At 48.2% G+C, this 26,178-nt stretch overlaps 4 protein-coding genes across 4 annotated transcripts in view; 1 reads left to right on the plus strand and 3 right to left on the minus strand.

Annotated features, from left to right (window-relative positions):
* Positions 1-1,410, plus strand: part of LOC117857337 (uncharacterized) — a 5,080-nt gene extending 3,670 nt beyond the window's left edge. The window contains exon 5 of the mRNA XM_034739963.2: positions 1,147-1,410. Coding sequence (XP_034595854.1) covers positions 1,147-1,199 — 53 coding nt within the window. The 3' untranslated portion in view covers positions 1,200-1,410. The remainder of the gene's footprint in view (positions 1-1,146) is intronic.
* A 4,492-nt stretch (positions 1,411-5,902) lies between these two features.
* LOC117855263 (F-box/kelch-repeat protein At3g18720) lies at positions 5,903-6,766 on the minus strand. Its single transcript, XM_034737575.1, has one exon. It carries the CDS (start codon positions 6,764-6,766, stop codon positions 5,903-5,905), a length of 864 nt encoding a protein of 287 aa, XP_034593466.1.
* A 10,810-nt stretch (positions 6,767-17,576) lies between these two features.
* LOC117857356 (uncharacterized) lies at positions 17,577-20,804 on the minus strand. The gene is made up of 2 exons (XM_034739987.2): positions 19,690-20,804; positions 17,577-18,635 (listed from the first exon to the last, which is right to left on the minus strand). The coding sequence occupies exon 1, from the start codon at positions 20,683-20,685 to the stop codon at positions 19,693-19,695; it is 993 nt and encodes a 330-aa protein (XP_034595878.1). The 5' UTR covers positions 20,686-20,804; the 3' UTR covers positions 17,577-18,635; positions 19,690-19,692.
* A 1,007-nt stretch (positions 20,805-21,811) lies between these two features.
* LOC117857347 (cytosolic invertase 1) lies at positions 21,812-25,741 on the minus strand. The gene is made up of 4 exons (XM_034739974.2): positions 25,017-25,741; positions 24,438-24,869; positions 22,963-23,521; positions 21,812-22,517 (listed from the first exon to the last, which is right to left on the minus strand). Exons 1-4 carry the CDS (start codon positions 25,407-25,409, stop codon positions 22,219-22,221), a joined length of 1,683 nt encoding a protein of 560 aa, XP_034595865.1. The 5' UTR covers positions 25,410-25,741; the 3' UTR covers positions 21,812-22,218.
* Between the last annotated feature and the right edge of the window lie 437 nt (positions 25,742-26,178).

Below are 26,178 nucleotides of genomic sequence, written 5' to 3' on the forward strand. Positions count from 1 at the left end.
CACTCACATGTCCTTTTCCATATTTCTACTCACTTAATTGGAAAAAATATCCTAAAAATGACAGTAGCTGCACCTCAAATAATCAACTTATAAAATGATAAAAGTTGCCATGAAAGGATCTTAGGTTTCACAGTAACTTCAAATGCATGATGCAGACATTAGTCAGCAAGTTAGTCGTAAAGTACAAAGGGTTATATCTCAGGATAGACTAACACTGAACCCAAACACACTTTTTGGCCTTTACTCATCCTGGTATTTATACATTGTGGTCTGCGGAACTTGAAGAACTCATTAAGCTTAGAATTTCCATGTATGTCCATGCACCTAGAAATTTTGGCCAAGGGCTGATATCTGGGATCACTTAATATAAGCAAGTTTCCAGTACTTGAGCAAAAGATGGTACAACATTCACAGACCTTCCCCAGTACAAAAGCCACACTCATCACTTGTGTAACCCCCTGTTTTTGTTACTCTGGGCTTCCATTTGCCTGAGGCACATGGACCTTCCCCTGGTATTTAAAAAAAGTGACCAATTGGATTTTAACTTGTGACCTAAAGCTTTGTGCCACTACTGGCCAAACTGCAGAAACCATCTATACCAATGGGGCAGTTGGTTTAACAAGTGGGCGCACTACCACATTCATACATATAAATCAGTTCTAACACACATGATTTCTTGGTTTCCTGTGCAACTTGGTACTGTAAGCTTCCAAACTAAGTGCTGACCCTGTGTGTTCCTAGCTTCTTGTTCTGTACTGGCTTTGCTCATACATGTAGTCATAGATTCGTGCAACTACAATGGGAAAGTAAATGTATCTGGCAGTCTTATTATATTATGATCCATTGTAACAGCATTTAGATGGTAGTGAAATGGCAAGTATGCTTTCTTGATATTCAACACTGCTGCAAATAGAGATTCACAATTGCTTCATATTAACAAACTGGTGGAACCTGCTTGTTCAATGGCCTGGCAATTTAGGTGAACTGCTGGATGTTTGTTGGTGGGGATATGTATCATAAACTTTGAGTCTTTGACACATTGTATGTACTATGCTTGAAGAGCTTTCTGGATGATTTATTGTTGGATGCTATCTTAAGCACGTTTCATCCTGAAGCTGAAGATTTTCTTTGCTCCTATGGTTTCAGGTTTCATGGATGTGTGGGGGCAGCCAACTCAGGACTATGACAAGTTCTTCTAGGCTGCTGCCGAAGGCCGGAAAGTTCAGAAACTTGACAGGAAAATTAGTTGAGGTAGCTTTAGTACAGGCGAGAATAAGTAGATCGCGGGTTATCTCAAGAGAAATGGTGTATTCTTCCTTCCCTAACTGTAGAGATAGAGAGGCTCTTGTGTCGATACCGTTTCGACGGAGTTACTGATCCAAAAGATTGGTCATGCGCGTTCAGGTTGAATGGATCATCTGGCTGCTGCTTTTTCTTTTCTATTTTTTGATAGAAGAATATACTCCTATACACTAGTGGTGTGCTGCAATCATGGAGCCTTTGTTCTTTCCTCGTACGTGGTGTGTTCTTTCCACGGTGCTACTCGCTGCGGCCCATGTCGTTAGCCGCCTTGACGCCAACCAGTACTCCAGCAGCCCAGCAAACACCAAGCCGGTGGCGCCGTTTTGATCGTCCACGCGGGGCGGCAGCGGCCGGTAGGAACAGGCTCCGACCACCAGCCGTTGAAAGTGAAACGACGACGGGTGATGCGGCGTGAGGTTCCCGTTGAGTTCGTCAGACTCTGAATTTCAGCAGTCAACAGGAGAAGCAAACCGGCGTGTAACGGTTGGACAGCGCAGACTTCATCTCGAGCGTCCGACTCTCATGAAACTTCGCTTGTTTGCCTGCTTCATTTTGAGTTAGCTGCCGGCCTGCCGTTTTCAAATGCTGAAGAGCATGGGCTAAATAAAAAGAAAAATCTAAGCAGCCGAAAAAGAAAAACATTTGCTACAACTGGATTGCAGATGCCCAGCGATAGTGAGACTGACTTATTTTTGTCACTATTAATTTTTTGTCGTAACTTTGACCATTCGTCTTAATCAAAAAATTACACAAGTATCATTTATTTTAAACCATCATACAATAACTTGTGTGGTTGTATCACTTTAGTCTAACAAATTATAAAACATAAAAACGAATGCATGAACTTGTCAATTATGTGCATGCACAGTTTGTAACTACGTCACGTAACATATTGTGGGACTCCATTTCAAGTTCACCTTACTGCTCCCGCTCCATCTGCGCCCACCCCGTGGGACAAGCTGCCGCCTTGACTTTCTTTGTTCCCTCTTTCCTCGATGCATCCACACTTGACTTCGACACCGTCGTGCGGTTGTTCTTTGCTAGCTCATCTTGCTGTTTCGCGCCGTGCAATCACTGAGGGCAGGGATATCGCCTCCTACTAAGCCATGACTGACCAGTTCAAGGCTGCCATCGAGAACTCTATCAGGCTCGAGGCAGCGAGGTATGCAAATTCGGATGTGCATACGGGGATCATGCTTGTTTGGTGGAGGAGATAAAGACTACAAAAGCGGTGGCGTTAACAGATAATAAATTTTTGAATAAGACAAACTAGCGAAGTGGCCGGCGCAAATAGCATTCAAATAGTTCTCTTTTTGTTTGTTCATTATCATTTTTCTTTCCTGAATGATCTTGACCACAGCATCGCCATTTTTAATCATTATATTTTGTAACGTGAAACATGAATCCGTGAAAAGATACCTTGTATAGAAATATATTTTTTATTAAAGTAATCTAATTTTATCTGTCTTTGTAATAATGTGAATTTCTATCGGAGAGTTTTAATTCGTGAAAAGAGACTACCTTTGCCGCAAGAGTTTTAATTTGCATATATCGTGCAGTGGTAGCCGTAGGCCATGTCTCCAGGCCTTCTCATGTTTGTTGGGGAGCGATGTCATCAAAGAAATTTTTTTTGTTCAATATGATTTTTTGGTAAATAAAAATTTTCCATAAGCCATCGAGATGCTCTTCAGTTCATATACAATGGCATAGTCGATATTCCCTCTTGTGTTACATTGCTATTTTTCTTGTCGAGTTCATCTGCAAAGCGAAGCCTCAGTTTCAACCTTTGATATTCTTTATGTCTCAAGATGAGCTTACTTGACCCAAAACCACCACCGCACTACGTAAAAAGTTGCCTACCCTTGTTGATACTATGGAAATAGGTTTTACATTTGATTCCTCTCATTCACTCAAACAAACCTATGGTTGCCCTTCCCATGTCAATCCATTGCAATACCTGGGAAGTTCATCGATCTGTTGACTATAGTGTTTTGCAGGGACTTTTCCACCCGAAGACCCCTGGTGTGCCTGGTGCATCTGTTGCATGCTTCCTGTCCCTGTCACTCTGTCTGCACCACACCGGCCTAGCTTGTGAAGGAATAAAGAATTTGCCCTGCTTGAAAGCACCCCATTCGAACCCTTTAGTCTCCTCAATGGTTGTCAAGATAGAGGTGTCACTATCGAATTGTGCCTATCTCCTAAGTCCCAACTGTGCTTCAGCCATCGGCCATCTCTTGCCCTGCATAGGAACCCACAAAATTGGTTGTCCTACTTGAGAGAAATTTTGTTAATTGTCCTCCATCCATTGACATGCCATTGAGATACTACCGCACGAAGTTGTCTCCCTACCTCCATTGCAATGTCATAAGTTCCTCTTCCAACGGTAGCAGCAGCATCAGGAAGTATCTGATCCGTTCAAGCTTTGTTGTCCTACCATTTGATAAGTCATCACGCCACACGCTAGGAGCTCTGCAATGCTGGCCAGCATCAGGTACCATTGGATGCCATGCATCACTACAGACAACCTGACCACTCCAAACTGAGCAACTTTGTTGGCGATATTCAAGCTGTTGTTGTTTAGTAGAATGTGCTTATGGTTGGGAACACGGAGCTGAAGATATTTGGGTCTGATTTTTCGACTAAAATCATTTATCCATGTCTCCTCCACCATTGCATACGGCGATCAGAGCCATCATTCATGTCCACAACAGTCTTGAGCCAAACCGTACTAAAGGTTCACTCATGCCATACTGGAGCCATACTTGACAATCGAGGTGCTAGCCGGGCAGGATCGAAGATCCGTGGCAGGCGGAGGGGCGTCATGGTGATGTAAGGAAAGGAACGGCGGCTGGATTAGGGAGGCTAATTTGTTCTCGGCTTCTCGTAGGTCCATTCCTCTATCTACCATCTGCATCGATGATGCCGAGTCTCTAATCAATTTCATCACGACGTTGAGTTGGTGTGTTTCTATCTCTCTATGCACTATTATATTGGACATACACATGTCATGCACTAAAATACTACACCCTCCGTTTTTACTTGTAAGACACATACACATTTCATGATTCAAACTTTACAATCTTTGACTAATAACTTAACTATCAATTTTTATTTTATAATTTAAACTTTATATGGTTAGATTCATATAATAATCATAAGGTTATAACCATAAATAATATAATATAAGATAAATAAATGATCAAAGTGTAACGTGGAAGACAGTGCCAAGTTATATAGATAATAATGTAGTATGTTCGTAGCTGACAAGCACTACAAACCTATAGATAATAACACTTAAATATTTGGTATAAAAAAAGAATATCAAGACATGGTTGACATTCTTTGAAACACCCATAGAAAGCTGAGTTGGGGGATTCTTCAGTTAAACTTGTTATCTGCAGTTATGGAATCAATATTGCCCGCTAAATTACCAGAATAGATCAGCCCCCCATCTTGTTGCAGTATAGATTGTCGTATAAAAAAAAGAATGCTGATTATTCTAAATATATTTAAAGTTGATACGGAAGAAAGAGTCGATTATTCTACAAATGAAGTAACGTTTATCCCAGAACATCTGAATACGCGAACAAAGAAAGTAGGCAAAAATATCAATCAAGAGATATTACCCACATCTTGACCAAAGCTCGGAGCTATTGATTTGCTTTGAGTTATCTCCCTTGCACACAGCAATCTAAAGATGTAAAATATTTCTGTTATCTCAATTATCTTAATCAATCTGCATAAGGTAAGTAGTTGTGATAAATGCAACTATTAATTGAAGTCTGAACTGAGTTATTCGTTCTTGAATCATTCAATATAACTACATTTGAAACAAATAAAAGAAATCTATGGGAAGATTAATTAATAATTGGACAGCCTACAAACAAAGCATACGAACTGAAGTACAAAACAACAACTTACTGATTTCAAGGGCGCTTAGTTGCTTAAATTAATAAGGATGACCATTTTTGTTGAAGAAAATCTTCATGCTGCATAAGTTTGCACGATACGGTGTCTAAAAGATACATAGAAACGTGGGAAATACGAAATTGCAAAATTAAAATAACTGTAGTGAAAACACTGGGCACCTGTTTTATTTCCGAAGTAGCTTAACTCACTCGATCATTAGCTATCAGGGAATATTCACCCATCCATGTGCCAGCTTCTTTGGCAGCCTCTGCAACTGTTGCACAGGGAGGCGGCCACAACACCCAAGTCGAGCCATGGTGTGGGGTGGCACCTTTGAGCAGGGATGAAAACGGATCGGATAAACGGATATATGTGGATACGAATACATGGAGATAAAGTTGTCCCTCGCTAAATCAAATATTTACATTGGAACAGGAACGTTAAATTATTGATAAAATCTCAACCAGATAACCGCCCATCATAAATAGAACCACCCAATATATTTTGAGTCACAACTAGCAACACCTTAATTAATTCACCCATATTCACGAATTACTCTCGTAGTCATCAAGATTAGGCTCGGACCATATAGCCCTAATCGGTTCTTTGAGATCATACAAGCTGCAGGTCCCGTTAGAGAACTCTTTAGTCTCCATCGAGTATGACACGCACTCTCTGTAAGTGGTGCCACTCAAGTATTTTCGATGAAGGCTGGCACGTACAGCTTGTTGCAATCCAAGTTCTGAGCGAAGGACGACGATGGCCTTGCAATGACCTGCTTCCTGTCCCAGAACATGGCTCCATCCTGTAAGTCCTCTAGCTTCTCCCACGCCATCCGCGAGCGGTCAAGCCGGAACATTTCGATTGGCTCCTCCACGTCCTTGTCATGGAAGACAGCGACCACCTCGCCTTTCCACTCCACTGGGTACATGTACAGGCCTTCCTCCCCGAGCCCTCCCTCCCTAAACACGTTGTTCTCGGTGCGGATCGACGCTAGCCGATCGAGGACTCTCCATGCCATTGTCTTGGGGTTGAACGCTCCGAGCTTCCGATGCCTTGTCATGCAATAGAACTCCCCGTCGAGGAAGAAAGGGTTGTGGGTGGCTAAGAGGAAATGGATCTCGTCGTAGTCGAAATCCTCATGTTGCTCCCAGCTCCCTTGCCCAGGCCTCCATGTCCTGATTCTCACGGTATCTATGTGCTGGATTGAGATTCCTTCGATGATCATCACCATGAAATCCGGAGATCCTGGCGTGGAGCACAAGGAGATCCCTTTGAACCAGAAGAGCTCATTCACGGGTGGGAGCACGACCATCGCATCGTCACCGCGCTTGAATGGGTTCACGAGGAAGAAGGAGTGGCCCCTAGAGACGATGAGCCATCCGTTCTTGGAGCAGTGCGGCACCAACGACGCCAAGCCGTCGTCTGGCACTGTGACGCTAGGGACTTGCACGCTCAAGGTGTACTTGTTCTTGGTCACGGGGTCGAAGACGTCCAGCGAACCACCGTTTCTGCTTTGAGAGGTGTTGGGCGTCACAAGCAATGGCCACGCCATGGTGTCCCCGATTGCTGTCGAGATGCCACTCCAGTCCTTGCAGACGGATTTCAGGTGCAAGAAATCAATGAACGATAGCGTGGGAACAACATGCTCTGCCAGCAGATCGGTAGGGAGGGTGGACCACTGCAGCAGACACTTCGATGGTGGGTCTGGCTACACAATGCTGTTCTCCTCCATCACCTTCGCCGCTGGGTTGTCTTGACAGTTCGAACTTAAACCTGTAACCATATATGTCTGTATTATTATGACGATTAGAGGTTTAGTGTCTACTGAATGGATAGCCAAATGTTTCTAATTTTTTGTGAGAAAATGTTTAGAATTTATCTTTTCTCTAACTTGTGGATTAACATGTAGTCTCAAAAGGAGGATTTAGGTTATATAGTAAATGGTACCTGCATTTGCTAGGAAGAGACCAGTATGCTTTTGTTTCCGGTGGTGGATTTGTCTCACTGCACTTGTCATGGTCCTCATCCTCCTACTCAATCCCCACAAACCTACACATGATGGTCATATTAGCCAGCGAGAATGTGCAAACCCTGACACCGTCATAGCCTGATCGCAGGATGTGGATGGTGTTCGAGTGGATCCCCTCCTCTCCTGCTGGTGAGACCGCAAGGCTGTTGTCGCCTACAAAGAGCATCGTGTCCTCAATGTTGTCGTCTTCTCTCCACACACCCAGAAATGGATCCCACCGGCAGACGACAATGTCGACGACCTCATCTGGAGAGCCAAAGAAATAGGGCCGGACAAAGTAGAGATCGCCGCTCTCACTGGATGATGTCGTTGTTGCAACAAGATATGGCCTTGTTGCAAGGTTACCAGGATAGCGCCCTGGGATCTTAACATCGGTCCTCTCGGCGCAGAGAGAGGCTGACGCGTTGACCACCACATAGTAGGAGGCATTGGTTGTGGCGTATACCTTCCCGCCATGGAAGGCGACAACACCGTCGAAGACATCGACATAGTCGTAAAACATAACCTTGACCTGCAACCATGTGTCATCACCCAGACAGCAGTAGCGGAGGTAGGTCTCACCGTGAGCCCCAACACGACGACGCAGCCTGGCCCCAGCGTCGTTGGAGCCGAAGCTGAGAAGGCGCAGTTGAAGAGGAAGTCCAGCTGCGCTGGGTCCTCCGGCATCTGAGGCAAAGGCACCACAATTGTCATTGTCCCTGATCCTTTCAACGGCGGCGTGGCAAACATGGCTGTCAAGAAGCACTCCCTCGTGGCCTCGTCGAGCGTGAGGAACCAGTTGCTCCAGGTGCACGAGAGGTATCGTTTCCCTCGCATGGCGTCGATGATGCCGTGGCTAGGGATCTGGTGCACGTTGCCATTGCAAGGATCGACCAAGGTCAGGTTGCCCCCCATGACACCGGAAAAATGGACTGCGTAGGCCGCCGTGGACCGGAATTCCGACGAGAAATAGGGGTCATCTTCCTTTTCTTGATACTCGTGAACCATTGTGTGTATATTCATCTTAATTAGCTAAGCGCACTAGCCAGTGAAGATAACTTAATCAAATCTGACATGATGTTTAGTACAAAATAAGCTAGTAGGTGTGACGAGAACGAATCCAACACGAAGTGATACCGAGTCTGCTTGTGTGTACTTCTCCCGACCGCTGCGTGATCTGTATTTTATACGACAATGGAGGATGACGGTTTCGGATAGGCTGAGCTCAATCACCATACCTAGTGTTGACAACCAAAATTGGCACGTGTTGGGCAAAACTGGCTAAGCCAATTTCTGATATAGGAAGCTAGTTTTGACCTAAACTGACTACTAATTGGAGATTCATGCAGGATTTGATTTGTAAACAATCTCCAAGCGGGGCAATACTTTCCCACCCTATAATACCTCCCCACCCTATAAATATAAAGGGCTACGGCCGATTGAGGGTATCCAATCGATCAAAAATACATCTTTTATCCTTTTTTACCATTTGTCTTACCCTATGTAACACCCTAAATTTTCAGTTTTGCAACTTAATAAAATTTATTAGAATTTTCTAGAATTTTTTTGAGCTTGTTTAAGGATTTAAGGATTTTCTATGGTTTTATCTAATTTGTTAGGCATTTAAATGTTTTTCTGAAATTTATCTCTTTTTCTTTACCTATGTTATATTATGATGTTGAAACATTCTTATAAAAGATACAAAAATCAATATTATATTAAAATATAGGTGAAATGTTTTCCACAGTGCATTACACTTTGTATCGGATCTGTCATTTGATAGGAGTCTTTTAGTAATCAGTATATGAGGTATTTGGAGTAAAGCACTATTGACATTAGAGGTTGTTGAAAATGAGATGGACCTAATACCCACTAATGTGAGAAACTACGCTTTACAAAATCCTTATTTATTGCAATAACACAACTATTACACAAGGCTTAAACTTTTAGCGGCTATCCTAGCATACACTCCTTCTCACACTCTCACCTAGCTCTAATTCTCTACCTTGCTCTCACTCTACCCTGCCTTTTCCTAGTATATTGTGGCAAGGAGCCATGGCCCTCCATTTATAGTGCTAGGAAGCCACAAATATCCATGGTTCCACACTCTTACATGGTTCTACATTCTTCTAAAAGAAAAGCCTAGAAACATTCCTAATAGCAATTCTAGAGTACTCATTGTGTTATGCATGGTTGAGTTGTAGAAGTTTGACCTTGCTCTTTCAAGGCAAACTTCTTTCTGACCAAGCAGACCATGCTGAGTGCCTTTCGAATTTCTCCTTGTTCAGGGCTTTCGTGAGAATGTCGGCAATATGCTCATCAGTCTTCATAGGCACCATCTCGATCCCTCCTTCAAGGACCTTTTCTCTTATGTAGTGGTAGTGAACTTCTATGTGCTTGGTTCTTGCATGAAAGAGTGGATTTTCTGCCAAACGAATAGAACATAGATTATCGCAGAGAATCCTTACTCAGTATTCCGTTGGCTAGTGAAGACCCTCCATCCATTGTGTAAGACAGGTTGTTTCTTATGCTACCATTACTATTGATCATTACTCTGCTTCAGTACTGGATAATGCCACAGTGGGTTGTCTCTTACTGCATCATGATATGGCTCCAGATCCGAGACTGGAGAATGAAGTATCCCATGGTTGACGGCCGTGTGCTACAATCTCTAGCGTAGTTAGCATCGCAGTATTCTATGAGGCTATGACCTGGCAATCCTCTATCTTCTTGTATAGAATGGCAAAATTGATGGTGCCCTTAACATACCTGAGAATATGCCTAACTACATCAAGGTGAGGCTTTTTCGGATTGCTCATGTATTGACTAACTGGTCCAACTAGATAGGAAATATTTAGCCGAGTCAATATGAGATAGATAAGACTCCCAACTAGTTGTCAATGCATATATAGTCACATACTCAAAGTCATTTCCTTCATCTAGCCTTACATTGAAATCCATAGAGGTAGAGATAGGCTTGCAGTCAAGCATCACATATCTTTGTAAAAGATCCTTGGCATATTTCTGTTGACCTAGAAATACCCCTTACTTTGTGCACTCCACCTCAAGTCCGAGGAAATGCTTCAAATTTCCAAGCACCTTCATTTGATATCGTACTAAGAGATTTTCTCTTATCCTTTGTATCTCCTCGGAGTGGTCTCCCGTGATGATCAAATCATCAATGTAAACTAGGACTATTACTGGTCTACTTTGCTTAGCCTTCACAAATAAACTAGGAGTATGATGGAGCGACTTTGAAACAAGTCTGTACAAGAAACTCATTGATTTTTCCATACCATGCTCGTGGAGCTTTGCTTCAAACCATAGAGAGTCTTCTTTAATTTATATACATACTTGGGTGGATCTTGCTCTTAGAACCTCTCGGTTACTCCATGTAGATATCCTTGTCAAGCTCACAATGTAGAAATGCATTCTTGAAGTCCATCTGCCACAACTTCCAAGACTTGCAAGGAGCAATGCTAGCATCAAAGATGCCATAAGTTGCTCAAGTAACACTCCTAAAGGGGTCTAAAGTGTAATTTCTCTACTGTTCAGACTACCGTCACAACCTAATTTACTCTCGTCACACACTCACACTTATCTTTTTTTTTTCAAAAATGGCCATTTTGCCATTGCCCTCTTCGTTGCCTACTTCCCCGCCGTGGACAGTGCTACCATGCAGCAGTTTCACATCTTTGCTCCTCGAAATACACGGCCGAGCTCCCTCCCCACAACCTCATTTCCTCATGGCGTGAGCGGTGAGCCATAGACCTCTCAGCCCTCACTGCTCCAGCTCGACGCTTGTCATCGTGGCACGGCGTCCTTGCTTTAGGTCCTGATCTACTTGCTTCCGGCGGCTTCTGGCGGTGGCGTGATGGCACGGGCACCGAGTCCTAGCGGGCGGAGACGGTGGAGGGGCAATAACGCCAAGCAGATCACCTGGGTGATGCTATACCGGCCTTGACGGCCATCCTGCTAGGGTGTGGCGCTTCCTCGAATTCGCGCCTGGTGGCGGTGGGTCTCTCGCCGTCACCGACAAGGCCGCCAAGAGCGGGGACCGCCTCGGCCTCCCGGAGCGTGACCATCCGTGCTTATGGGAGGATTGGGATGGGATGTCAACGACCCTCTCAATCCCCCGTGCATGCAGGAGTATCTAATGCCGCCACTACCATGAAAATAAAAATCCCACTCCCGTTTAATCACGACGAGATCGAAAAGCTGGAATCCTACCGTGCTCGTAACAGAAACATTGAAACAGAGTTACAATAATGAAACACCAATGCAAGTAAGAAGTTCAATGAGATGTGCATGAAGACGCAGACGCAGCAACGCAAGGGTACAACAGTAATGCAGCCGTGGGTGCCTGGTGCTTGCACTTGCGTTGCCGTGCTGCATGTCGCTGGTGGTGATAAATCTCTTAGCTGGCGATCATAAAAAAGGTTTTTTTTTTCTTGGCGGCCGGGAGAAGAACACACAAGCAGACTCGGGATCACTTCGTATTGGATTCGTTCTCATCACATATACTTATTGCATAGTGAAGATTGTGTTGGATTTCATTTAAAGAAAAAACATCAGATTTGGGATGGGAGCTCAATCCGTATTGGCAATATAACCGGTTACCACGCCCTTATGGGATGAGAACAATTGGAAGCAACAGGACGTGTAGGCTACGCAGAGTGAGCCAACTCATTGTTCAAGGATCGAATGAATGGGATGAGACATTGGTTAAAAGGTTTTTCTACCCATGTGATGTGGCTGAAATTCTGAAAATCAAATTACCATCGAGCAAGTGCAGTGATTGGCTGGCGTGGAATTTTGAGAAAAGTGGACTGTTTTTGTGAGAAGTGCTTATAGATTGGCTATGAAGTGGAACTATGAGATGGGCGATATTGGCCCTAGCGCCAGTGCAGATGGGAATCGAGGCTTATGGAAGAAAATTTGGAGTGCTCAGATCCCGTCAAAGGTAAGAGTTTTCGCTTGGAAGATTGTCAATAATGGTTTGCCCACCGGAGCAAACAAGTGTCTCAGACATTTGGACCAAGAGAGCAGCTGCGAGCTCTCTGTGGTCACCATGCGGAGGATTGTTTTCATGCTGTCATTTCCTGTCAACATGCTCGGGCTTTACGTCATGAACTGAGGAGCCAATTGTTGCTGCCTGTTGAAGCCGATCGAATTTATACAGCCCCAGAATGGCTCCTTTTGTTGGACAGGCACGACACAGAAACTATTTCAAATTTTCTTATGCTAATATGGAGATGTTGGAGTGTCAGAAATAGCGTGTTGCAAGCTGGTGAGCAAATATTGATTGCCGGATCTGTGCTCTTTGTGACGAGATATAAGCAGTAACTGTTCCAAATCCGGCAACAGATGATGGCTGAGGATTTACAAGGGAAGCAAAAGATTTCAGGAGCAAGCCAGGCCCAACCATCAATGAAGCCGCTAAAGACTGAAGAGAGTTACAAAATGGACTCCGCTAGAAGGGGAGGTCCTCAAGATCAATGTAAATGTGGCTTTTATCAACCAGACCGGTGAAGCAGCGGTGGGCGTTATCATCAGGGATAGCAAAGGGCAGCCGTTGATGACGGTTTGGCATTGGCTGCGCCATTGTAGAGATGCAGAAGAAGCAGAGATGTTAGCATGTCTGGAAGGAGTCAGATTAGCAGCAAGATGGCCGAATAGAGATATGATACTAGAAGCAGACTACTCGATAGTTATTGACAAAATGGGATCTACTGGTGTTGATAGATCTCTGATCACACATGTCATCCTCGATATTCGGCAGGATAGCAGACAGCTGCAAAGTCTATGTTTCGCCAAGATTAGGAGAGAGAAGAATAAAATTGCGCATGAGCTAGCTCATCTAGCCATTCGCTCGGGTCAGTGTCGTGTTTCTTTTGCTTCTGTGCCTGAGTGTGTTAACACTCTCATGTGTGATGAATACCCTTCAGCAATAAAGCTCTCTCTTTCGACCAAAAAAAAAGATTTAGGTTATCTTCATCACCAGCTAGAGAGTTGAGCTAAAGACGAACATTCACACACAATGGTTCACGAGGATCATGAAGAGAAGGAAGATATGCTTCGTCCTGTTTCCCGTCGGAATTCCGGTCCACGTCGGCCTACGCGATCCAGTTCCCCAGCGTCGAGGACGCAACCCGACCTTTGTCGATCCCTGCAATGGCAGCGTGTACGAGTCCCCATCGCGTGCACCGGGGGCAACTGTTCCTCGTGCTCGACGAGGTCATGAACGAGTGCTTCTTGACGACCCTGTTCGCCGCGCCGCCGTCGGAAGAACCAGAGGCGACGACCGTGGCGCCTCTGCCTCCGATGCCGAAGGACCCGCCGCACCTTGAGTTCTTCTCTTCAACTGCACGCTCTCCGCTCCGGCCCCGATGGCGCCGGGCTGCAATATCGTGTTGGGATTCATCGGAGAGACGTACCTCCGCTACTGTCGCCTGGGTGACGAGACGTGGTCGCGGGTCGAGGTGACGTTCGAGAACAGCTTCGACGTCTTCAATGGCGCTGTGGCTTGCCATGGAGGGAAAGTATACGCGCGCCACCACCAACGGCTCCTACTCCGTGGTGGCCCACGCGACCGCCCCGGCGCCGGCAGCTCCTCGCGTCGAGAGGACTGACATTAGGATCCCAGGGCCGTTCCCTAGTCATCATCCAGCGCGACCGTATCTGGTCGCGCCCATCGACGGCGGCGGGTCCGGCGACCTCTACTTTGTCCGGCCGTATATTTTTGGCTTCCCGGAAGAGGTGGTCGGCGTTGACGTGTGCCGGTGGGATCCATCGCGAGATGCATGGAGGCAAGTCGATGGCATCGGGGACATGACGCTCTTCGTAGGCAGCAACTGTCTCGCGGTGTCATCGTCGCCGGCAACAGAGGCGGGGACCGAACCCAACACCATCCATATCCTGTGGTCTCGCAACGATGGTGTCAGGGTTTTCACCTTCTCGTTGGATGGTCATGGTTTTCACCTTCTCGTTGGATGACATGACCATCCGGTGTAGCTTTGTGGGGATCGGAGGACGATGAGGATCATTGTGACAACACGCCACCGGAAACCCAAGCATACTGTTCTGTTCCTAGCAACAACGGCAGGTGCTGTGTACTGTTAGAGTAAAATTGACGGGCGGTACATGAACTTGCTTGTGGCAGGTGCCATCCAAGTCCTCAAACTTCAAAAATATACATTGGAGTTCCTGAATTTACTAATTCGTGCGACGTCCAAATCTCCATAATCCACGTGAAACTGCATGCGTGGCACATTGACTGCATGTTGACGTCGGGCCACATGTCATATCCAACTATCTTCTCTCCTTCTCTCTCTTTCTCTTTGCCTCCACGCTCGCCCAGACCTTCGCGCCGCCCAAGCTGAAGGAGTTCCACTCCGTCGTGCTCGCGGCCCAGCTCGCCCCTCCCCGTCGCGCCCGTGCGCGTGCTCACGGCACGTCGCGTGCGTGGGCACGTGCGCCACATGGGAACCTGTTCGCCACGCCGCCGTTCTCGCGTTTCTCCACCGGATTTTGTCCCATCCTCGCCACGGACCAGCGCGGGTAGACGGCGCCTGCGGCCGTGCACAGGCGGCCGGTGGCCAGAATTGCAGTGCGGCGCGGGTGGATGGCTATGGTGGCCATTGTCAATTTGGAGCGAGACGAGGGCGGCGGCACAATGGGCCCCGAACCGCGGGGCGGAGCGGTGCTTGAGCTCCAGGGCTGCGCGCGTCTTGGCGCGGGCGGCGATGGCTCGCAGGCGCCCCTGTCTGCTCGGCACCTCCGCCCCGTCGCCGCTAGGCACGACGGCGCTCCCCCGACCTGGCGACGGAGTTGCGGCGGTGGTGGAGGGGCGGCGCATGAAGCACGCAGGCCAAGGATGGCCGCCGGAGATGTGCTGCCCCGCGGGTCCCCGCCAGAGCAGCTCGAGGCTCGCCGGGGGTAGAGAAGGAGGAGGAAGAAAGGGAAGGCAGAGAGGAGACGGGAGTAGATGCTGCATGTGACATGTGGGATCCACATGTCAGTCAACGCCAACACACAGTCATGCCACGTATGCGGTTTAACTGGGTACCGGACTACCGGTGATTTGGACAATTGGACTTCGCGTGAGCCGATTAGCAAGTTTAGGGATGCAGATGTGTATTTTGGAAGTTCGATGACCTAGATGACACCTGATGACCGGCCATATATTTTTACTCGTACCACACTGATACTATTGAGCATTGATTAGCAATTCAGCACCGCACTTAGGTGTTGACAAGGCATGCTTATTGCTTAAGCTTAACTACGGACGATTTACAGGTTTAAGTTTGAGTTGTCAAGGCAGCAAGGCGGCAGCAAGGGTGATGGACAGGAGAAGAGCATTTCACGGTCGCCTGACCCAACATCAGATTGTCCGCCGCAGTGGTCCAGCCTCCCTACCGACCTGTTGGCGGAGCATGCTGTTCCCAAGCTATCGTTCATCGATTTCTTGCACCTCAAGTCCGTCTGCAAGGACTGGAGTGCAATCTCGACGCCAATCCGGGACACCAAGGCATGGCCATTGCTCATAACCCCCGCTCCACCAAGAAGCAGAAATGGTGGCTCCCTCCACGTCTTCGACCCGGTGACCAAGAACAAGTACGCATTGAGCGTGCGTGTCCCTAGAGTCACGGCGCCAGACGACTCAGCGTCGTTGATGCTGCACTGCTCCAAGAACGGATGGCTCCTCGTCCCACCTGTCATTGGCTAAAAAATCCTTTTTCTTCCTTCTCTCTTTCTCTCTTCTCTCTCCCGCCTCTCCGTTCCCCTCCAGCGCCGGCGGCACAGAGCTGGTACGGGGCAGGGGCGGTGTAGGGCCGGTACGGGGGAGCGGCGGCGCAGGTTCAGGACGAGGCGTGGCGGTGCAAGGCCGCGACGAGGGTGGCGGCCTCCTGCGGCGCCGCCGCTCATGCCTGGACGAAGGCAACGGCGGCGCGGGGCCGGAACGAGACCGGCGGCGCTGGGGTCGAGGCACGGGCCTACCGGTGTGGATGGGGATGGCCACGGCCACGCAGAGGTCGGGGCACGGGCGAATGGCGCGAGTGGACGGCGGCACGGCAAGCCAGGCTGTGGCAGGCAGAGGCGGCGGCACGAGGAGCCAAGCACCGGCGGCGCTTGCGGATGCCGCGGCGGGCGGTGGAGCGGGCGGCCCGCGGACGGCAAGGGCGCGGGCGAACGGCGAGGTGGCCGGCGGTGGTGCTGTTGGACGGCGAGGTGGCCAGCGAGAGGATCGAGCGGCCAGCGTTCCTCGCGAGCGTGTAGATCGTGTGGTTGGAAAGGAAAAGGGTGAAAGGGATGCAAAGAGGAGAGGGAGGGGATTGAGAAAAAATAAAAAGGAAAGGGGAATAGAAAGGGATCTGTTACTAATAGCTCAATTGGTGCCTAGAAATTCATCAGGGAATGATGTACAATTGGCTCTGGGCCTGTTCGCTTCAGCTTATAAGCCGGCTGAAAAGCTGAAACGGCTTATTTGTTGTGAGAGGAAAATACTGTTTGGTGGCTGATAAGCCGTCTGAATAAGCTGAAGCGAACAGGCTGTCTATTTTTTTTAAGCACTTGAGTGTAATAAGGATAAAGGGGAAAGGTAAATTCAATCTGCTAGAGATGCTCTAACAATGCAATATAGTACTTGAAATTCCATCTCTTGTATTGCCGTCAAAATCTTTTTAATTTTTAATTTTTTTATTTTGATAGGTGCAATCCCTGTATATCTAAGCTCAGCTAAATAATAATTAGCATCTGAGGGATGAAACCCCTGACGTAGACGTGGATTGGGTGGGTGGGGGGGGACCCACCAAATCCCTCCTTGGATTGGCTCTCCCGTGGATTCAACCCACGAATTGCCACACAAAGCCTAAAGGGGTAAGGGGAAGTTTAATCTGCTAGAGATGCTCTAACAATGCAATATAATACTTGAAATTCCATCTCTTGTATTGCCATCAAAATCTTGATTGAGATAAATGTAATTCAAGATTTGACTTATTTTAAACACATTTAAACAAATCTTCTAGAATTCATTTGATTCTCCTTGTAGTTTTTCCCACCACCACTTACTTGGGTTTAAACCACCTAGACATTGTTGTTATCCTAAGCTGCCATTAGTTGCAGACGGCAACGGCCCATAATATCGCTATGCAGAACGAACAGCTCCTCATGTTAAAGTGAAGGCCTGAAGGGCACGTGCGTCTCCCTTAATCAGCCCTAGAATGTGTTTGGATATCCTTGTATTTCAGGACTAATGACTGATCACAAGTCACGGCATGTAGTATCTACCAAATTTTAAGAAAGTAATAAACGGCGTCGACTAGTCAAGCAAAGCACGTACGCAGAAAGCCAGAAAAACAAATTGCAAACGGACACATCCATTTTATCTGGGGTTGATCGCGGAGACGTTTGATGCCCACGCTGCTTCTCCAGCTCTCCAATCACTCTCTCCGTATCTTTTTATCCTCCCAGTAGCAGATGTCCTCAACAATTTTTGAACGCTGCTTCTATAAGAGGAGATTTAGAGCACCCTATAAGTTTGATTAAAAAAAAACACCTTCCTTCCTATTTGTGTTGAGTGTTGACGACTGATGACCACTCTAGCTGCAAGCCTGCAACCTTCCGGCCACCCTACCATGGCTACTTCTGAACTGAACCTAGCTGACTTTCAGCAGCCGAAAGCTGATTGCTAGCCCAAACAGCCCAAACAAATACCTGCGCTTGATGCTGAGTTGTTGGGCGACCAAACTAAATCCATTTGCCTCAATGGGTTGCAGAGTAGCATCACGCGGGTACGACATACGCAGCCAAGATCGAAAAGCAAGAAGATGAGCTGCATTGCAAGATCCTTCCTAGCAGCGAGCAAATTGATGCACGGAGGGAGCAATCGGGATGAACAAAGCCGTGAACCAACAAATAAGAAACGGGTACCTACTGCACTTTTGAGCAAACCATATGGCAAACAGAAACTTCATCCACACGAAAGCAACTCCAATGGATTTGGTTTGGATAGCAGTGAAACAGGGGGAGCTCGCCGCCGCGGCCGCAGACAGGCAACAGAATTCCAACAGCCTTCTTCCTGCTTAGAAGTGGTGAACAAAGCCGAATCCGTCCACATTGGCACTATTGCTTTCCCTTTCCTCAAATCTTTGAGCAAATTATCCCCAAATCTCACTCTAGTTTATCCCATGAAATGCGCGGAGGAACCATCTGCACTTCTGCAGTGATGCAGTGTCAACGGCTGACGGGGATGGCTCCAAAGAGGAGCAGGGGCGGTGCGGCTGTCTCCTCCCAAAGGCTTGAGAAGACCAACTGGCCGCGCAGGGAGAGTGTTCTGGCCTCCACAACAGTTAGGTTCCACATTTGCCGGCGGCCAATCCTGGTAGGCAAACTGAGAGGAGCAGCCACCTAGCTGTCATGCCACATCACCATGAGGAGCTTAGGTGGAGAGGTATGGAGACAAATGAACCAATAAAAAAAATGAGGACCCAAAACTGCAGTTTATAAGTTGATGGCTATATTACCCCGCGTTACAAGTTAAGTGGTGCTAAGTGCTCAAACCTTCAGATACTTTTCTTGCATTATGCAGTCACAATATAGGACCCAGTGCGGCTTCTTAGCATAGTTCTTTCAGTTCCTGGGCTCCAACCTCATGTCACTTGAGTATACTAGTAAACATTAACCAGGATTGCACAAGATATTCTTATTTCTCTCTCATATTAACATCTCAACTATGTTCATTTTTATTTTTGCAATGCCATGGGAGCCTGCCTCTCTCGCTAAGCTTGTGTATCTTGATGTGTTTCTTGCCTAGACACCAAGAGATTGTACATGGTATGACACCTCTCTATTTTGAAACAAATACTATCTCAGGGAAATGTGTAATGGATTTCTAGTCACCAAGTTCAGTATGAAACTAGGCTAGCCTAATTGCCTGAATTGCCCAGATGGGTAGGATTTTTTTTTAAGCTGGGAAAGAGTGTAAATCATGTCAGGGCGTGCTTGGTTTTTCTTGATAGCTATTGTGTTGCCTTGCCAGGAGAGTGAGCAAGGCAAGACTTTTGGAACTGAAGCAAAATTCTCTCGGGGCTTGTGCGAGCAAGGTTTAGCTTGCCAGCGTGAGATAGCCAAATTCGCTCGCCTGGGCTGGCAAGCGCATCGTGGCTCGTGCCAGCAAGAAGAGGCGAGGCGAGCCCCAAGCAGAAACCAAGCAGCCCTCAGTTGTGACAATTGAGGTTGACACTAGTAAAGAAAAACTGGGATTCTGCATAGGTGTAATCACAGCAACATGTTTGTCTTTTACAATGTACTCATTTCTTTTCAACCATGTATGTATAACCAATCAGGCAATCACCTCACAACTTCAATTGCTACCAAAGAAATCGATTGAACATGGACAGTCAAATTTCAGTATGCACCACAGAACAGCCATACATGGCCCAAAGCTGAATTGCAATAGGGGTTACCTCCTACATCCGCGTGCAGGAGGTGTCAAAATCGTCGGGCGCAACCCTGGCGATCCATTCGGCAAGGCTCCTCTTGACCTCGCCATGGTTGACAAAGGCGAGCTCGTACATGCTGCACAGGTTGACCACCACCGTCTCGTTGAGGGCCGCCGTGGGAATCCTCTCGAGCGCGCCCTCGAGCACCTTGATGGCGTCGCCGAGGTCCCGCGAGTACATGAGGCAGAGCGCCTTGTTGTTGAGCGCCACGGCGTCTGCGGGGTCCGCTTCGATGCAGCGCTCGTACTCCCGCACCGCCGCCGCGAAGTCCTTGGCCACGATGCACTCCAGAGCGCGGTTGCGGGCGAGGAGGTTGGCGTGCCGCGCGGGGTCCTCGGCCGCGGCGACCACGGACTCCACGTGGCGGAAGGCGGCGGAGGCCGCGGCGAGGTTGCCGATCTGGAGGTGCGCGTAGGCGAGGCGGGAGAGGAGCACCGGGTCGCCCGGGTCGCGCGCGGCGATGTCGGCGAGGAGGGCTAGGGCGACGTCGAACTCGCGGTGGGCGAGGTGGTCGGCGGCGAGGAGGGACGCGACGAGGGCGTCGCGGCGGCGCCACTCGGGGTGCCCGGCGTCGGGGCGGGCGCGGACGGAGGAGAGGAGGGTGTAGAGGCGGTCGAGCGCGAGGGGGCGGTCGGGGAGGAAGAGCGGGAGGAGCGCGTGGAGGAGGCGGATGAGGAAGGGCGGCGGCGGGCAGGCCGGGTCCGGGTGGAGGGAGGCGAGCAGCGCGGCGGCGTCGGGGAAGCGTCGGAGCTTGGCGAGGGAGAGGGCGGAGAGCGCGGAGAGGAGGAGGCGGTGGTGCGGGTGCGGGACGTGGGCCGGGTGGGAGAGGTGGGAGAAGAGCGCCTGCCACTGCCCGCGCGTGGCCAGGTCGTAGGGTATCGAGAGATCGGGGAGTCCTGGCGCGGCGGCGTCGGTCTCCGGCGGCGGGGGCGGGGAGGTGGGTGAGGAGGCGGCGGCCATGGCGCGGTGGGATCGAGATCGAGATCTCGGGGACGAAGGAAGGAGTCTCTGGTGAGTGGTGACTGGTGTGGCCCGTGTGGTGGACCCTCTCTCGACAGGGGGTGGAGTGGGCTGGAAATGAACTGCGTGAGGGTCCTGGGCTTCTGCGTTCGTGTACTTACGTTGGACTTGGGCCTTCAATAAGGCTATGGAATTTTGACTGGTTTTGATCCTTTGTTGGCGAAATCCAGTCCAATACTATTTTGTTACCATTTTAACATCCGGGGCGGTTTAGAATTCGGAATTTGCTATTTGCTGCTGCTAGTACATTAGTGGATGTTTCTAAAGATCAAGGGGGTTTAGGGTTGGATGTTTACATGACTAGCATAGATGCATGTGAGGCACCACACACGTGCCATACATGATAGATGTGATCTTTTGTAGTATAGGATAGAAGATACTGCAATTTACCCATCTCCAGATAGCTTTATTGGCTCATAGGAAGCTCATGAACATCATGCGCCCGTATATCTGCTACTGATGATAGCCCAGTCGCCTCAAGACCTACATTTGTTACAACCGTTTCTGTTCGCAATATCAATATTCAAATCAAATGTCAACATATTCACCTCTTTCAATACAAGTAAAACACGAAATCAAACCGTGTTTCAATTACAAAGTGCTCTGGTTCTCACCAGCGCATCAACACATGCCTCGTCCCCTGCAATTGGAGGGGTAAATTGATGGTGACCCTGAATATGAAATGAGAAGTTGCACATTTATGCTAATGTCGAAATTGAATTAGGAGATACACAAATTGATATGTTCCCTGCTCTATGAACAAAATGATTTCAAAAGATAGTAATACATAGATATATCCACAATTTTGTAGGTGATTTAGGAGACACGCAAATTGATATGTTTAGTTCGGATTTGTCACACAAGTAGTAAACATGCTACAGGATAGACATTGAGGGAACAGGGAAGGCTGGATCGAGAAATTGTCTTCTTTTCTTAAAGACAAGTGTATAGCAACAAATCTCTAGGAGACAGAAGAGGAAGAGACACACAAGGCACACTTTCTTTGGCTTGTCTTCATGGGACAGGCAGACAGGGAGTCAAGCAAAGCAATAGAAACACAGGCATGTAGCAACGCAGAGAAAGGAGCTTTATTCATCCGTTAGAAATAGCACTTGTGCTGTTCACAGGGAAGCTGAAATCAGCTTACTCAGTCTGTATGGTCAACTGGTACAACAAAGTTGAGCCCAACTGGAAGGATCCGTTAACTGATCCACAACTTGTAGGATGGCCCAAGCAAGAATATGAGTATCTTCTTACAACGAGAGATTGAAAAAAACAAAAAGAAAATGCCCATTTCTGCAGTTGCTTCTTTTCAACTCAGGAAACGAGCTGAGATATTGTACAACCAAGGAAAATCCAGAAGACACAAACCACCCTGGTTTGGAAAGTCAAAGGAAGGGGGTAAGCAGACAAGGAGATGCTATCCCAAGAATTTCAGCTGACTTTGCTTCCCTAAAACTTTTCGTCACCATCTCAATTTGTCCACGATGCGGACCGCTTCAAAACAGGCTTCAGCATCGCCTTATCCTCCTCCAGGGAGATCATGCCAAGATGTGAAGGGTCCTCCAGCATCATCTTTGCGACCAAATACCCAGCGATGGACCAAGTCTGGAATTTTCTTGCCTGCTTGCCGACATACCGCCCAAGTTTCCCATCATAGTACTCTGGCCAGCCATCCTTCAATAGCCGCCTCTCAGCTAGGTCAATTGCTCTTCTTGCAATTTGCGGTCGTCCAGTCTTGATGCAGGCCGCAGTCAGCAGCCACAGAAGTACTGCAGAAAGATGAACAAAATTATGAAAATAATGTGCGAAAATAGCTCATATTGCTCAGATACCTTGGACTAAGGACAATGCATGATAATGATATCAATATATCGTGTTACGGATTTCTATTAGAAATATAAGAAACCAGGAACATCATTGAACAGATGGGAACCTAAAGAATTCTGTGCCGTGTGATATAGATTAGGAAAATTTGGTATGAACTATCATCTAAAGGAAAACGCTGTCCGATGAAACCTTTCAACACTGATCAGAACGTAAAAATTGTAAGAAAATATGAATGTATGGATATCGAGTATCTCCTCAAATTATATCCTTACTGCCAGTGTAGTTCAACCTCCAAAACAGGATAGAACAAAAGCGAAGCACCTTTTGACCTTACAAAACTGCAAGGAATTCAAAGAGAGTAATCCAAGTAAAGTGAAGCTCACTAACCTGGCCATGACCCTCCGTTGTGATAACTCCATCTAGTATTTTTCGGATCACAACCTGTCACAATTCGCCATTCATGGTTCTCAATGGCTGGATAACATATCTTCAGAGGCATTTCACCAATAAGCTCTTCCCAACGCTCCTCAATAAGATCCATTATAGCCACAGATTGCTCAGGTGTTGCAAGAGAAGAAAGTATGGCAATCATGTTTCCAAGTGCAAACCAACGGAAGTCCATCCTTGCAGGACTAACATTACCAACGAAAAAACCACCTTGACAAGGCATGAAATCAAACAGCCAATCCGGAATAGAATCCGGAATAACATTAAATTTGTTGACAGCTGTGTGCGAATATTCTTCTGTCTTGTAACGGTAAATGTCATTTAGCTGTTGGAAATCAAGCCAAAAATAGCTTCGCATGTGATAGCTTAAAGCATGAAGGCGAGTAGCAATCTTCTCAACAAACTCCTTCCCTTCATTGTCATGCTTAAGCATTTGAAGAGCACACCTAAGTGCCATGAAGAAAAGGGCTTGAATTTCAATGGGGTAGCCATATACACCCTACAAGATTAACAATAACAAAGAACATGTAAGCTCAGTTACAAATCAACTGGCATTTCAAACTAAGCAATTCAGCACTTATGTCCATAAGTAATTTAAATATTGGCATGGATATGTCCAAAGCCAGCAACAAGGAAGACGAATATGATTAATAAATATCTTCACAAAAGATATACAGTGAAATGGATATTATTCTATATGCCATATTTCCATACACACATATAAGATATATCTTCGTGTGTACCTGCAATGCAAGGCTGTTCACGAGATGTTATAGCAGGACTAGGCTCCACCAACAATTAAAAGCCAAACAAAATAATCCGGTTTCATGCGTCTGTTGTAGTCTAGTTCGTGCTCAAAGAAGGGAGCAGGGGAGGGTGTGTATGGACGTATGGTGCCATTACATTTGTTAGTTTTTTGACAAACACTAATATGATGGTCAACCAAAAACAACCGCAATACAGTACTGCACAAGTTCAAACAATTGAAGTTTGACTAATAACCACAAAAATAAATAACCTGGGTTCATGTCATTACTTTACTGGACAACTGGATTATGAACTCCACAACACAAAATAAAACAAACAGCTACTTATACTACCCATAAAATAGTGTTCCGCAGTGTCACGTTTCAGGCTTTCAGCCTTAATCGAATGGTTATTTATATCCTATGTATTCAGAATACGGGGCACAGGAAGCACGCAAATCATAACCAGAATAGTTCAAACCTTACATTATTTAAGAAATATCACTCAAGCACTGAACGTCTGAACCTCAGATTGAACTATCTTTAGAAAAATGGGAGATAATAAGTCCATTAATTTTATCAGTAGTGCTCTACATATTTAGTCTATAATAAACATTGTAATAGAAATGCTAAACATAGGCAAAAGCATACTGAATGATCGGAGCATACCATTCTGCGATCTATCATGCAGCAACCATCGGCACATAACAATGTGGGGAAGGTATCAAATCCCTCAGATAAGCACAGGCTAAGTATGAGCCTCATCCCTTTCTGGCACTCCGGTGTCTCTGCCAGCGTCAAATCACCGGTGGTCTTTGTGTAGGCCCGCAAGAGTATGATCCACCAGAACCCCGAATCCACCGGCGCAACCCTCCCAATCGCGCTCTCCCCAAAATCAGCATGTAGGGTCTCGACACCCTTCTTTGCGTCATGCATCACCTTGAAGCTCGCCGGCATGGCCCCCTCCCCGAGCTTGAACCGGTCGACTTTCTTCTCCCAGCCCTGCAGCAGCAGTGTCTTCAGAAGGAAGTTCTTGACGATATCGGGCTCGCCGTTCATCAGGAACGCCAGTGCGCTCGGCACGAAATCCCTCACAAACACCTGCCCCCAAAGTTCCCCCAAATATAAGATAAGCAGAAACTGATAAGCGTCCGAATTACAAGGTCTGAATCGAATTTAATTTGCAGTTGCTGCCACGAAAATAATAACTTGCCGTTTCAATCGACAAAAAGTGCAGTGAAAGCCCACCTGGTCATAGTTAAGGACTTCCTCGGACGCGTGGTCGACTGCAGCGACGGTACCGAGTGGCTGGCCGCGGAAGAAGACGAGCGAGCGGCGGAGCGCCTCCCATGCGTCGCCAACGATGGGGTGTGGCTCGAAGGAGTGGAGCGCGGAGGAGGCTGGGGTGCCGACGAGCGAGCGCAGGCCGCCCCCCGGTGAGTACATGCCGTCGAAGGCGCCGCCCCTGCCGTAGCCGCCCGAGTGCGAGACGTCGCTGAGCGAGCGGTCGTCGAAGGAGCGCTGGCGCTCGACGTTGATCCGCGGCTTGCTGAGCAGGCGCGTAAGCTCGAAGTCGTCCGACTCCGAGAGCGAGGTGTGCGACGCCGACCGCCGCATCCCGCCGCCCACCGCCAGCTCCATGGCGCGCGCCGCGCTCTCTGTCCTCCCCTCCCCTTCCGCCCCCTCCGCGCCTCACCGAGCTCCGGCCGGCCTCCGCCCAGATCTAGCCCGGGCGCCGGCGAGCGAACGAGAGAGATCTGGGCGCGGACGCGGCCGAGGGAAGGAAGGGGGTAAGCCGTAAGCAGCACCACCACCACCACCCAGCAGCGCCGAGCAGGACACGGCTCGCGCGAATCTCGATGCGAGCAGCGACGACGGCGGCAGTGAGGTGGGAAAGGGGAAAAAAAAAGATCAGCGAGCCGGAGCGCGTCGTATTTATAGCAACCCAAGCGCGGAGGCGTCGCCGGCCGCTGGAGCCGCGCGGCACCGCGGCGTCTTATAGCGGCCCATGGCGGGTAGGGCCGGCTCGGTGGGGGCCCGCGCGTCAGTGAGCGCGAGTGGCCGGCAGCTGCGTGTGTCCCTGCCTTCCCGGGTAAGGGTGGCGGTGGGTCCAAGCAGCTACCGGCGGGGGTGCGCTGTGCTGCACGTGGGGTTGGTGGGAAGGTGGGGAGGACGCAGCGCCGACGTGGCGCGGTCATCGCGGTTGAGTGCCCGCGGGCCCCACGGGTTGGTGCACAAGGAAAGAGGGGGCGGAGCGGGCAGGGGCGACGGGCCGGCGGTGGCGATCTGCCCGGGGCCGGCGATTTGGGGGAACCCCGTCGGGGGCCGCGCAGCAGCCGCCGCTGGGGACCCGTGGGGCCTGCTTGGCTCATTTCGGGCTAGCGATCGGATTAATCCTTTTTTTCCAGCC

This window comes from Setaria viridis, chromosome 1 (genome assembly GCF_005286985.2).
Source record: "Setaria viridis chromosome 1, Setaria_viridis_v4.0, whole genome shotgun sequence".
Classification (NCBI taxonomy): Eukaryota; Viridiplantae; Streptophyta; class Magnoliopsida; order Poales; family Poaceae; genus Setaria; species Setaria viridis.

What these genes read in the sequence shown, in the direction of transcription:
- LOC117855263 (XM_034737575.1), bottom strand. Translation starts at nt 6,766, where the DNA reads ATGGCGTGGCCATTGCTTGTGACGCCCAACACCTCTCAAAGCAGAAAC.
- LOC117857356 (XM_034739987.2), bottom strand. Translation starts at nt 20,685, where the DNA reads ATGGCCGCCGCCTCCTCACCCACCTCCCCGCCCCCGCCGCCGGAGACC.
- LOC117857347 (XM_034739974.2), bottom strand. Translation starts at nt 25,409, where the DNA reads ATGGAGCTGGCGGTGGGCGGCGGGATGCGGCGGTCGGCGTCGCACACC. An exon ending in AAGTCCTTAACTATGACCAG is followed by an intron (nt 24,870 to 25,016) that starts GTGGGCTTTCAC and finishes CTTTGGGGGCAG; the next exon opens with GTGTTTGTGAGGGATTTCGT. An exon ending in CAACGGAGGGTCATGGCCAG is followed by an intron (nt 22,518 to 22,962) that starts GTTAGTGAGCTT and finishes ATCTTTCTGCAG; the next exon opens with TACTTCTGTGGCTGCTGACT.